The sequence below is a fragment of the Cnephaeus nilssonii genome, assembly GCF_951640355.1.
Source record: "Cnephaeus nilssonii genome assembly, chromosome: 16".
Classification (NCBI taxonomy): domain Eukaryota; kingdom Metazoa; phylum Chordata; class Mammalia; order Chiroptera; family Vespertilionidae; genus Cnephaeus; species Cnephaeus nilssonii.
In genome coordinates this window covers 38,469,835-38,482,591 of record NC_137087.1, presented here as the reverse complement: position 1 = coordinate 38,482,591, position 12,757 = coordinate 38,469,835, and the positions used below count along the sequence as shown (strand labels likewise).

General features: G+C 42.1%; 1 protein-coding gene across 5 annotated transcripts in view; it reads left to right on the top strand.

The window, feature by feature from the left end:
- The window catches only part of IDE (insulin degrading enzyme), a 149,303-nt gene extending 141,132 nt beyond the window's left edge, over positions 1-8,171 (top strand). For 3 of the 5 annotated variants that reach the window (XM_079793458.1, XM_079793459.1, XM_079793457.1), the window contains exons 22-25: positions 801-862; positions 3,577-3,649; positions 4,335-4,402; positions 5,061-8,169. In XM_079793458.1, coding sequence (XP_079649584.1) covers positions 801-862; positions 3,577-3,649; positions 4,335-4,402; positions 5,061-5,156 — 299 coding nt within the window. In that variant the 3' untranslated portion in view covers positions 5,157-8,169. Of the gene's footprint in view, positions 1-800; positions 863-3,576; positions 3,650-4,334; positions 4,403-5,060 lie in introns of all 5 variants that reach the window. The other 2 variants (XM_079793460.1, XM_079793456.1) reach the window with 2 other exon arrangements.
- The last annotated feature ends 4,586 nt before the right edge of the window (positions 8,172-12,757 follow it).

The following is a 12,757-nucleotide window of genomic DNA, read 5'->3' as shown; positions in this document are numbered from 1 at the left end:
CATACTAATGCACTAATAATAAATCTTATTTCAATTTTTGTGCTCAATCACTCTGCCCTGAGGCTCTGAGCATGGATATGTAGGCATATATATCCCATAACACTGAAAAAAAATAAAAATTTGCAGATTCAACTCTCTTGAGGCAGTGCTGCCCTGGAGGGACAGGGGTTCAAACATTTGCCTTTAGGGATCTCCAAAAATGTGTCAGTGCTTTTAGATTTGGGAAAGCTATGCTCCCCAGAGCCTCTGCTTACCAGCTTCCTTCCACCTCTCTTCTAGAAATAACAGTGGGGTGCGCTAAGCTACACTGAAAGTCAAGAGAGTTGGGTTGTGTTCTCATTCTGATACTGATAAGCTGAAGATCTTGGCCAGCTTACTTTTTGGGCCTCTGTTTCCTTACCTGTAATATTTCAAGCTGTTGTATTCACTATTAATATAGTACTGACCTTTTACTGGCGTTTGCCATGTGCCCTAGCTATGTGTTATTGTTCGTTATCATTTTTATTAGTTCTCACTACAGCCCTGTTAGTAGTTATTAGTCCCAATTTCCAGATGAGGAAACTGAGGCCCAGAAAAGTGGAAATGACTAGCCCAAGACGCAACAGTTCAAATGTAGAAAGCCAGGATATCCTCTTAACATTTTACTTGAAATTTATTCCCTTACCACTTGTAGGAGCAGATGATCACTTAAAAATGTGGATACTTAGGAGTGTTGAAGTGAAGTATATTGTCACTTCATATAGTATTCTGGGCTACTTAACATGGGATTATTTGTAAATTACTGTATGATTATTTTTCAGACAATACAGAAGTTGCATATTTAAAGACACTTACCAAGGAAGATATCATCAAATTCTACAAGGTAAACTCAGTTTCTATATTTAGATTTTGACTGATAAGGAAATATTGTATGTGCTGTGTTATGTGCTTGTTGCTGCTTTTAACCCATTTGGGCAGGATGTATGAAGGAATTTTTATGGGTGGGGGTAATTTGGACATATTACTGTTAGAAAAAAGAGACAATTCATATTGAACCCAGGGACCAGGGACTGTGATGGCACATTCTGCCTTCAGGATTCATCTCTTTACACCCTTTTGTTTCTTCTCTCCGTTCCCCACCCTAGGCCCACAAAGAACATTCCTGAGCTTATTTGGTGGGAAGCAAGAGCAAATACTCTCTGACAATCATAAATTGTCTTCACCCTTTTAGGTGCCACTGTGGCTGCTTCTTTAGATAAATGATCACTCACTCTACCTTTGAACAGTGTTCTGGGATCTTACGAGTTTTGAATGCCTGTGCTTATAGAGAAAGTTTATCAAAAGAAAAGAGAAACACCACTATTAAAGTTTTCCCAGTACAGTTTTAAGAGGTTAGCACCATCTAAATTTCCCCCACCTGTAACAAAATTCTAAGAAGGGTAGCAAACATTTTGTTAAGTGGTTATATAATGTATAATAAGCATGCTAAGTGCAGAAATTAAAATTTTTTACTGCAATGAAGTTACACTTCAAGTGTTACATATGTTTTTTGTAATATATTGTGACTTCTCTGTAAAATACTTTTATGTCTGTTTTGCAGGATAAAGAGCAAAATTATACTCTGTAATTACTATGGTGCCTTACAATTATATCCTAGGTAGTTCTCTAGCCATTTCTCCTGGCTCATATCTGATTTGTTAGGTGCCAGTTGTTTGGTCAGGAACTCAGTCCTGCCCTGTGCTAACATCTCTTTGGGGAGGGAATTCGTCTACTTTACAATGTCATTTTCAGGGATATACAGTAACTGACAATACAAGAGTCAGTACATGCAGTTCTCATCAGAATGGTTTTGTGAAATTACTTGTACAGTGAAGGCTAATCACGTTTTTCTCCTGTGGTGGGGTTTCCAGTGTTGGTGCTGTGAGGGAATGAGGAAAAGGCTGTGTCCTGACCGGGAGGTGCCGAGAGTCTCCTAGAGGAAAGGGTGACCTTGCACTGACTACAAGTCACTTACACTTCCTGCCCCAGATCCCCTGCAAAACTACAAGCCAGTAACACCTTAGCAATACAACAAGGGAGACAATACAATTTTAGTTTAAAAATTTAACGTTTAAAGCCAATATTTTGATGCACTATTCTTAGCAATGAGATTTGAGCTTTTTGGCTGTGGAAATGGCTGGGAAAATTATTTTCTTTACTTCACAGCTCCCTTCGCATTGTGTAAAGGAAGATAAGAGTCTCATTTAAACTACTCTTGCTCTTTTGCAGTAATAGTCTTAAAATATAAATATATTTTTGCCCTAACCGGTTTGGCTCAGTGGATAGAGTGTCGGCCTGCGGACTCAGGGGTCCCAGGTTCGATTCCGGTCAAGGGCACGTACCTCAGTTGTAGGTCGATCCCCAGCCGTGGTTGGGGCCCATGTGAGAGGCAAGTAGTCGACGTGTCCCTCTCACATCGGTTGGTTGGTGGGCCTTTAGAGAAATGGGGATTATTCCCAGTTGGTCAGGAAGTTGAGGACAGTCTGAAACCGAAGAGGGTATTCTACTGTCAACTTCTGTAGGTTAATAAGAAGACTGAAGGTTTGGGTGAAAAGTGATCAAGAATAGATCTTTGGAAGCAAACTTGTCACTCCAGTCAGATGCTCTCATCCATGTTCCTGGCGGCAGACCTGGCCTGAATTCTGAAAGAACTGGGGAGGCCAGAGCACACGTGTGGGAGAACCTGGCTGCTCACCAGCTGGAGAAGCCGTGGTCGGTGTGCTGTGTAGCATCGGCAGGGCCTCCATGGCAGCTGCACAGGACCAGGCTTATCATAACAGCTCCATAGTAACTGGGGTTGATTTGGCTTCGCTGATGGTCTCTTCCTCTGAGGATACAAAACATTACTTCGGCCTGAGGCATCAGGGGAAGCTTTATCACAACTTAGGTTTTCCCTTCGGGAAACATGGATAAAGATCCAGCACTAAGGAAAAGGTGAAGAGACACTACACTCCCCACGGGATCTGTCTGCCAGCCGCCCACTGCAGGTGCTCATGGCCATGATCAAGGGGAAGCCTCCAAAGCAATGTGGTGGAATAGAGAGCAAGCAGACCTCCCCTCCGACATCATCCCTTACGAGCTGTGACACCAGCAAGTCCTTCTACTAGTGTTTTAGAGGTCGTGTCTTAGCTTATAGAGACTCAAATGAGCTGACATAGGAGAGTGCTTGGTACAGAGCAGAACTCTCAACAAATGTTAGTTTCCTTCTCTTTTGGTAGCTGCAGAATCGGAGAAGGTTCTTAGAGGAGCATGCTTTGTGGTCGTCCCTTGACTAAGTGCAGGCCATCATCCCAGTATCATACCCCAGTGAGTGCAAGGCTCTGTTTTTAATCCCAGCTGAGGTACTTATTAGGCATAGGGGTTTGACCGCATCACCTAATCTCCTTGGACGCGTTTGTGAAATGGGGTGAAGAATAATTCTTGCCTGAGGTTTGTAGAGTTTAAATAACGGATTGCAAGTGTGGAGGAAGGAAAGGAAGCGGACTCTTCCTTGCTGTAAGAGAGCATCTTTTGTCCCTTCGTGGGACGAAAGGTGACTCGGCTGTTCTCTCTGCCTAGGAAATGTTGGCAGTGGATGCCCCGAGGAGACATAAGGTGTCCGTCCATGTTCTTGCCAGAGAAATGGATTCTTGTAAGTATTGAATATTGACTTTTTAAAAGCATGTATGTTTTTAGGCACCTATAGCCGTCTCTTGCCATAGCCACATCCTTACGGAGCACCAGGAAGTAAAGAAGTGCAGAGGGGAGCTGGCTGTCTGCTCTAGCAAAGCCAAAATAGAGGGAAGGGGGAATGAGGCAGCAGAGGAGAGAGCCGACCAGGTGGCACAGTGCCAAGCTGGCCACGGTGCTGTGAGAAAACACAGCTACTGGCTGGTGGGACATCCCAAGGAAGTTGTATGGAGCACTGTGTGTATGTGGGGGGGTGTGGGGGCGCGGGCAGGGGGCCATCTGCTCAGCCCTGCCTGTCTCCTGCCTCTGACTGGCCAAGTTTGCCCCACAACCAATAAGTCCTGCTGCCTTCTTGGTTGTTTTGGTGGCCAGAGCTTCAGGGTCCAGTGAGGTCAGACCTGGGCACTAAAATTGCTGCTTTAATAACCATGGTAACATCATGAGCCATCACTGGGACTCCAGGTAGGAGGCAGGACAGCAGGCAGGGCTCGGGGAGCAGGCAACCGGAGAGGATCTGAGAAGTACACGAACCAGGTCTGGTACAGCTGTGTAATGAGCTGAGTCTGGTTTCAATTTTATTTTTAAAGTTGCTCTTGTTGTGCTAGTCTCAGTCAGTGCAAAGCACTAAACCCTTTGTTTTTTTATAGGTCCTGTGGTTGGAGAGTTCCCGTGTCAAAATGATATAAATTTGTCACAAGCACCACCCTTGCCACAGGTAAGAAATGTGAATGTTTTATTAGGTTGCGCTGTTAGAGGACTTACTACCTAGAAGGAGCTTGCTCGTTAGGACATGTAAGACCTAGCGGCTTCAGGTCACCGACTGTTTGAGCCTCTGCTTTAGGTCTCTCTTAACGGCCAGGCCCCTGCTCCTCCTGACAGCTCCAGGGGCCATACCTTTGTATTTTCAGCTGCACAGAACCTTAGCCTCTGCTCTTGCCTGCCTTTGCCTCTAGCTTAAACTCTGCAACGAGCCATGTCCAGCCACTTTGGCCCCAGTCCCTTCCGCAGTGCCTGCGTGTTTTAACCATCTGGAAGGGCTGGCATTTAATTGCAGGAAGAGGAAAACGGGCCATATAGCCAGGCTCCTGCTGGGTGGGCACACACGCCGCTGGCACTCTGCTGAAGCCTTGGCACTGAGCCCCTGGTGTGCCAGCCCCAAGAAAGCCGGGGGTCTTCCTTCTGGCCCAGAATCTCACGGGGGCATTCGGCAGGTTTGCGTAGACCCTCTGACCTGCTGATCCAGGAGGAAAGGTCAGCAGATCATAATATATGGGGTAGAAACTAATGTATGAAAAGAAAAGAAAAATGTCTATGTCCTGTTCGGTCTGCTTTTTAGGCTAAAGGCACTAAGAGACAACTTATTTCCTTTGCAGCCTGAAGTGATTCAGAACATGACCGAGTTCAAGCGTGGCCTGCCACTGTTCCCCCTTGTGAAGCCACATATCAACTTCATGGCTGCAAAGCTCTGAAGATCCCACGGTGGCAGAGTGCAGGTGGACGCATTCCCGGGTCTTCCAGGCTAGGAAACAGTCTTGGCCACTTGAAGAGTTTCTGGTTCACTGTTAGCAACACACATGGAAAAAGAGATGGTGTCAGATGTCATTATGTAGAAACATTAAAAATCCAGAGTAATTAAATTACAAGATCTTATAGATGTAGAGTATTTTTAAAATACATGCCTCTTAAATATTTAAAAATTTTTCATTACTAAGAGAAATTCCCTTATATAACAATGCTTAAAATGATGAATGATATTCCTTTAGAACCTTCTTTCCCTGTTCTGTAAAATAGTTACTTATTAGAAGAAAATGTTACCTTTTTTCTAAAAGCCTCCTAGGTTGACAGCAAAGGCTTCAAAACAGGTAGAAAGAAAGGTAATACCTTTTTAAAAAGTGATCCTCAAACTTGCTTTCTACCTGATGGTTTCATGTAAATCAATGGAGAACATTACATTTGGCAGATAATGAACAAAGCAATGCAATTTTCTTTTATTAGTGAAATTGCTGAATATAAGGCATGGTTTTAATCTTTTTATAAAATTTGAACATGTTTTTTATTCAAACTAGTCAAATGCTGGAAAACCCTAGAACACCCTACTTTATAGTGCTAGAAATACAGACTCACCTTACATCAATTTTGTCCCAAACTGAATTTCTCAGGATTACTGTGATTTGTTTCTTTCTGATTGAACTATATCGACATTCTTGTTGTTCGTCGTTGGTTTGTGGTGTTCCATCAGTTTTACTTTTCCCCATCAACATGTTACTGTATTTAACAAGTACACATAGGGTGAACTTCAGATCCCACTGAGTGTGTGACATGCTTTTCCAACATCAGCTCGTGTAGACACCTGTCACTTTTTATTACCGTGAGTGGCAGTGAGTATATGAACCAAAATATTTGCCCCATTGTGAATTGAAAAGGCAACAAGAACAAAGCCACCTTTTTGGAAGTATAAAAACATAAAGTCTTGGATTCTCTACTAGCATGATCTCCATAGGACCCTAAAATCCATTTTTACTGCTGGTCTAATATTCCCATAAGCATTAAGTTATTTTTTTTATATATATAAATATAAACATATGAACACACAAATGATGACTGCAGTGGACTTTTAAAAAATATTTTCTCATGAGATACTATTTTAAGTGAAATTGTTACTATAGCTTTAACAGCTGTTTTGAAATATTTGCTGTTATTAAAACTTCAAGAGAAATTGTGACTACCTTCCACACACAGGCACCTGTACCAATAGTGGCCCTGTTGTCCACTAACTCAGGCAGAGTAAGGAGTGGCATTTTCCAGTGACCTGTTACCTCCACACGAGCCCATTGGGCAGGATTTCTTTCTGTAGAATCATGTCTTTTCACATCTTCAGTTTTCACATTTTCCATTTTCCAAGTAATCTAAATTTGGGGCAAGAGTGATATAATCACTGCTGCGGAGGCTGCTTTGGAAAGCGGGGCTCCATTTCCGTCACATAAACGTGGTGCTGTAACTGTCTTTCTATCCTTACCTTCACGGGCTTCCTTGTGTGAAGCCAATCTTGGTCCGTCAGAAGGTGCGTGAGTCATCACTGCCTTCTGGTTTTATGCATTTGTAGACTATGCAGCTTTTCATCGAACTGCAAGTATATACAAGAGGAATCTAAAATCAGCCGTGAGTGTTCGAGTCCACCACTATAAGGGTGAATAGCTGAGTAACTTTAAGCTCTTGTTAAAACCAACAAAAAAAAAAAAGGTGAACTTCAAGTTATTTTTATGAGCAAGTCACATGAAGAAATCTGAAAGGAATGGCATGTGGTCTTCCAGGGACGTGGGATTATTCTGGGTGTGCTCCAGCATCGGCTGGGTTCCAGATTGGATCGAGAGCTACCATTGGATCACTCAGGCTTACTAATGGATTCATCTAGGTGGGTCCAAGCTGCAGTCCAGAAACAATATCAGACAACCCAGGTTCTGTATCCCGATACTATTTACTCAGTGCTTAGTAAAGATTTGTGAAACAAACTAAGTTACCTGCGACATTTTACAAGAGTCTTCTGAGCTAGTTGATCTGGAAGAGAGAGCATGTGACACAGCCAGTGTGGTGGAGTGCTAGGGTAATCCTGTTTACAATAAATCGCCTGGATTTAACCTCTGCAGTTTGCATTTGTATTATTTTTACTGTTTCTGTGGCCAGTTCTCAACCTACCTCTCAACATCCTGATTTGATAATGTTTCCTGCTTTCATTGTTCCTACTGCAGAAAGCAGTGAATTTTTTGTTTTAAGTGTACCTGGTAGCATGATTTAGTCAAATAAATGGGTCAGTTTCACATTCTTAAGAGTAGATGGTTTTTGTGAATAAGAATCTCCACGTGAGAAGCTGACCTCCTTGATGTGAGTATTGTCAGAGTCCAAACCCGGAAAGATTTGTCCCCGGCATTACAGGGAAGAAAATAAAAGGTTAGAAAAACAAAAATGTGTCTCCTCTCCTCGACAGCTGGTCTTTGCATCTTCTTACCATGTCTCTGGCTGCAGGCTAGGCAGATACCCGTGCAGCCCTGGCCTCTGACTTCCTATCAAGATGATCTTTCTGCTCGTGTGGTTGTCAGCAGGCTCAGACCTGCACTGCGGAAGGGGATCTGCTTGTCCCGAGGTTCCAGCCGCAGACATTGGTGCAGCCCCCGTGGCGTTGTGCTCCGTGTGCTGCAGTCCTGTGAGAATCATCTGTCCCCTTCTCAAATTCCTCAGTACAGTTCCTTGAAATATTTATGTTTTTCCGATCTCCCTTTTGTAAGCGTGGTTCCTGCCCTCGGAATCCTTCCCTGCCAGGGCCCTTGCCCAGGTGACTCCTAGATCCCTATTCCGTGCTGCCTGTCAAATGAAGTTCATTTATTGTCCTGGTCAACCTGAACACTGTACGCTCCATTGTTTCTTGTGGCAGAGCTTATTGGTACTATTGCGTTGCTACTTTTCTCATCCAAGTCCAACTCTTCAAAGATGTTACAGCAGTTTGGACAGCTCATAGCCTGCATTAACCTTAACATTATAAATGTAAAGCACTTGGTAGGTTACAGACCACCTTCACAGACATCTTCCACAGAAATCTTGCTGTGGGAGGACTAGGATTAAAATGATCAGAGGTGAAAATAGGCTCAGGACAGCTAAGCCATGTGTCCAGGGTCAGGCTGGAGGCACAGATTCAAGCCTCCACTCAGATCTTGAAACTCTGCACCTCATTTCCTGTAACAATAGCTACCAAGTCCATTAATGCACTTTTGGAACAAAGTAGAAAGGCCGGTGCTTTTACATTTGTCTGAAACTTTACCTTTTTCACATAGGCCATCTTACTCTCCCAACTGTTGCCTGTTTAGGAGGGAGTGAGGCCGGATCTCAGAGTCTGGGCACCTCTCCTCCAGTTCACTGTTTCCACTCTGCTGGGCTACCCCGTGGCCAGTCATCACCACCTCCCTGTTGGGTTAATCCAGACCCTCCTGGTCTGCTAACCTCTTAAGTCCATGCAAGCGCTCCCTGTTGCCTCCGGAGTGGTGAGAGTATCTGGAACCCTTCAAGAAATTCAGCAAAGGAGCGTGAAGAGCCAAGTCTGACCCCACCACTCAGAGACACCACATTTGCATTGATTGGCTTCTCTGCAGTCTTTTCCCTGTGCACATAGAATGGGATCATATATTTGGTGTGGCAACTTTCCTTCAGTAATCTACCTGTGATGAGAATTTTCCACATGGATGCTCTGGGAAATAAAACAGTGGTTTTGTTGGTTTTGGGTGTTTGGTGTCATATTACACTGTAGTTTGTTTATCGAATCTTCTTTGTGTTTTGTGGGATGTTTAGGGTATTTTCAAACTTTGTTCCATGATAAACTCCTGGTGCAGAGTATGTGTCTGATCTGATTGTTTTCTTAAATTGCTGGGTTATGGAACAGGAATATATAACTTTTTATTTTGAATTTTAATCTACAGAGTTGTAAAGCAGTACAATGACCTCATGACTCCTTACCTCTAAGTCCATCATCAAGTATCTCCTAATAACAAGGTCCATGTGTAGTAAGGAATTTGGACTCACCCAAAGGAAGGGCTGGCTGGTCTTTGACCCCTTTGTCTTGGTTTAGGCACCATACACCAGTAAATTTTACAACTTAGATGAAATAGGTACATTTCTTGAAAGACACAAATTACCAAAGCAGACATGAAAAGAAGGTTTGAATAGGTATTTAAAAAATTGATTTACTACCCTTCCCACAAAGAACATCCCAAACCCAGATGGCTTCACCGGTAAGTTGTGTGAAATGTTTAAAGATGGAATTATACCAGCCTTACAGAACATGTTAAAAAACAGAAGAGACCCCTGTGTACCGGTTAATAAAGCAGATTTTTTTCAATAGATGGAGTTGCACATATGTTGATATATATGCGATTTGATATGTATGCTATTTTGTTGTATTGACAAGCTTCAAAACTTCATATGTCAAGTTTTCTGAAGGTGTTAACATCATAGGTATTTTTACGCTTAAAAATGTCGAATTTCGTGCCAAAAAAGCATTTGCGGGAAGTTTTAATTCATTATTTTGAAGAAAAGTGCTGCTGAAAGTTATCGTATATTTCTCCATCTCAAGATACTTGTGAACTCTGGTTTAAACGCTTTAAAGGTGATGATTTCTATGGGAAAGACAAAGAAGGTCCAGGTCAACCAAGAAAGTTTGAAGACCAACAATTACAAGCATTATTGGATGAAGATGCGTGTCAAACTCAAAAACAACTTGCAGAAAGATTCAACGTTGCTCAGCAAACAATTTCTGATCGTTTACAAGCAATGGGAAAGATTTTAAAGGAAGGAAAATGGGTGCCACATCAACTGAATGAAAGACAAATGGAAAACTGGAAAGTCTTCAGTAAAATGTTTTTTCAGCGGCATGAAAAAAAGTCTTTTTTGCATCGAATTGTGACTGGCAATGAAAAGTGGGTTTATTTTGAGAACCCCAAACCCACAAAATTATGGGTTGATCCAGGTCAACCATCAACATCGACTGCAAGGCCAAATTGCTTCAGAAAGAAGACAATGCTCTACGTTGGGTGGGATCAGGAAGGTGTGGTGTATTATGAGCTTCTACCAAGTGTACCGGTTAATGCAGATTTTGCAATCAAAGAAAACACGATTAATTTCAAGAGAAACATCAAAAGTGCTTTATTCAAAGTAATGTCCATCGCGAGCTACACATTTCCCCCATCTTTAAGGTAATTTGTGGATACCGTCCCTATAGAACTTACCTTGTTTTGAGGCAAACGATTCAGAGACCCAGTTTTCCGCTTCTTCGTACGTTTTGAAGTGCTGCTCAGAAAGTGCGTGTGCCATCCATCAGAACAAGTGGTCATCTGAAGGAGCAAGGTCTGGTGAATACAGCGGGTGGGTTAATACTTCCCAGGCAAGATCCTTTAGCGTGTCTTTAACTGGTTTTGAAGTGTGTAATTGTGCATCATCATGAAGCAAAATTACTTTGCCGAGTCTTCTGGCACATTCTAGTAGTTTTACGATCAAAGCGTGGTTCCAATTGATTATTTGTTGTCGATAGCGATCTGTATTAACGGTTTCACCTGGTTTTACCAGCTATACCGGTTAATAATGAGGATTTTTTTTGATTGATGGAGTTACACATACCACGTTTACCTATTAATAATGTGGATTTTTTTCAATAGATGGAGTTACACATACCAGTAAACCCACCACCCCAAACAAGGTATACATTTTAACGTCATCCTAGAAAGTTACTTTGTAGCCCTTTCTAGTTAAGTTTTCCCACCACTTCTTGTCCTCTCCAGCAGCAGTTCTGATTTTTTTTAAAATCTCTATAGTTTATTTAGTCTGTTCTAGAACATTATCTAAATAGAATCATACAGTATATATCCTCCTGCGCCTGGCTCCTTTTGCTAAATCCAATGTCTGAGATTTGGCCATGTCTCCAGCTTCTTTTTATTGCTGAGCAGTGTTCCACGTGTGATTTTACTGTTTCCCATCAATATATATTTGGGTTATGTCCAGCCACAGTGAACCCTCATGTACGAGTGATTCTGTGGACATGTGCTTTCCTTGTTCATGGCCCGGTTAATGCGGAATTTTTTCAGTAGATGGAGTTACACCTATGTTGATACATACCATGGTACATGAGGACAAAGAGGTTTTCCCCCAGGAATGCAATGTTGGTATAATACTTGAAACTCGATTAGTGCTTTTTATCGTAACAGCAGAATTAGTGAGAAAACACACACGGTCATTTCAATAGGCACAGTAAAGACATTTTACAAAGTTCTTAATAAAAGCTTTCAGCAGACAAAGAATAGAAGGGAACTTCCTCAGCCTAATAAAGGGAATTTACAAAATACTTACTGGCAACATCACATTGAGTGATAAGCTATTGAACACTTTCCCCCTAAAATCTGCACCAAGATGAGGATGTATGCTCTCACTACTTCTGTTCAAACTTGTATTTGAGGCCCTATCAGTGCAGTCAAGATTGGAAAGGATGAAGTAAAACTGTTCATAAAACGTCATCTGCACCGCGCGCTCACCACCCAGTCAAGTCATCCCCATTCATTCCTCCTCTGCCCACTTCCACATCCCTCGCCCCCTTTCCCTCTGGCCAGCACCATACTGTTGTCCATGTCTGTGTGTCGTGTCATATATATATTTTCTTAATCCCTTCACAGTTTTTCACCCAACTCGGAGCGCCCCCCCCCCCCCACCCCCAGCTGTCGGTCTGTTCTATGTATCTATGCTTCTGCTTCTTTTTGTGTGTGTGTGTGAAATTATTTTGTTGATTAGATTTCCTGTATAAGTGAGCATTTCGCTTAACCATAATGATCTCCTGGTCCATCCATACTGTTGCAAAAGGTAAGATTTGCTGCTTCTTTATGGCCGAGCAGTATTTCATTGTACAAATGTGCCACAGCTTTTTAATCCACTCATCCAGGGACTTGGACTGTTCATTGTAAGTAATGCTGCATTGAATAATCACTTTCTAATCTGTGTTTTACAAATTTAAATTTTTATTCTTTTATTATAGAAGGCTACACCTGTATATGGTAGAACTCATTTAGCAAGTACTTATAAAAACTTGATGATAATAAATACTATTCAAAAGCGCAAGAGAAGAAAGTACAGTATATCTAAAAATGGGAAGAGGATGTGCTACTGATTTCCCTTTTGATTATAATGTTCTTGATCTTTAGTAGCATTCAAGGGAAATTAAAAAAGAGAGAGAGAACTTAAGAACGTTAAAACCAAGGAAGCAACTTCTAAGAAATTGAGAATATTATTGGTGGGCATCTTGAGCCTATTTTGTTCGGTCCCTATGGCTTCAGGAGGTTTGTTCATCACTTGGTTCAATTGTACCAGTTTTTGTAAAGTTACAGTCCAATATACTGAATGTTCTTACTGACCTGAGTCTCCTTTAATCTCCACATTAAACTCTGCCGGGACAAGGAACCGATGAATGTAATGTCCTGGTTCCCCTAACCTACCTATCAAATTGTACTTCACCTCTGGTCTGACTGGCTCCCCCAATCTTGCTCTCCCA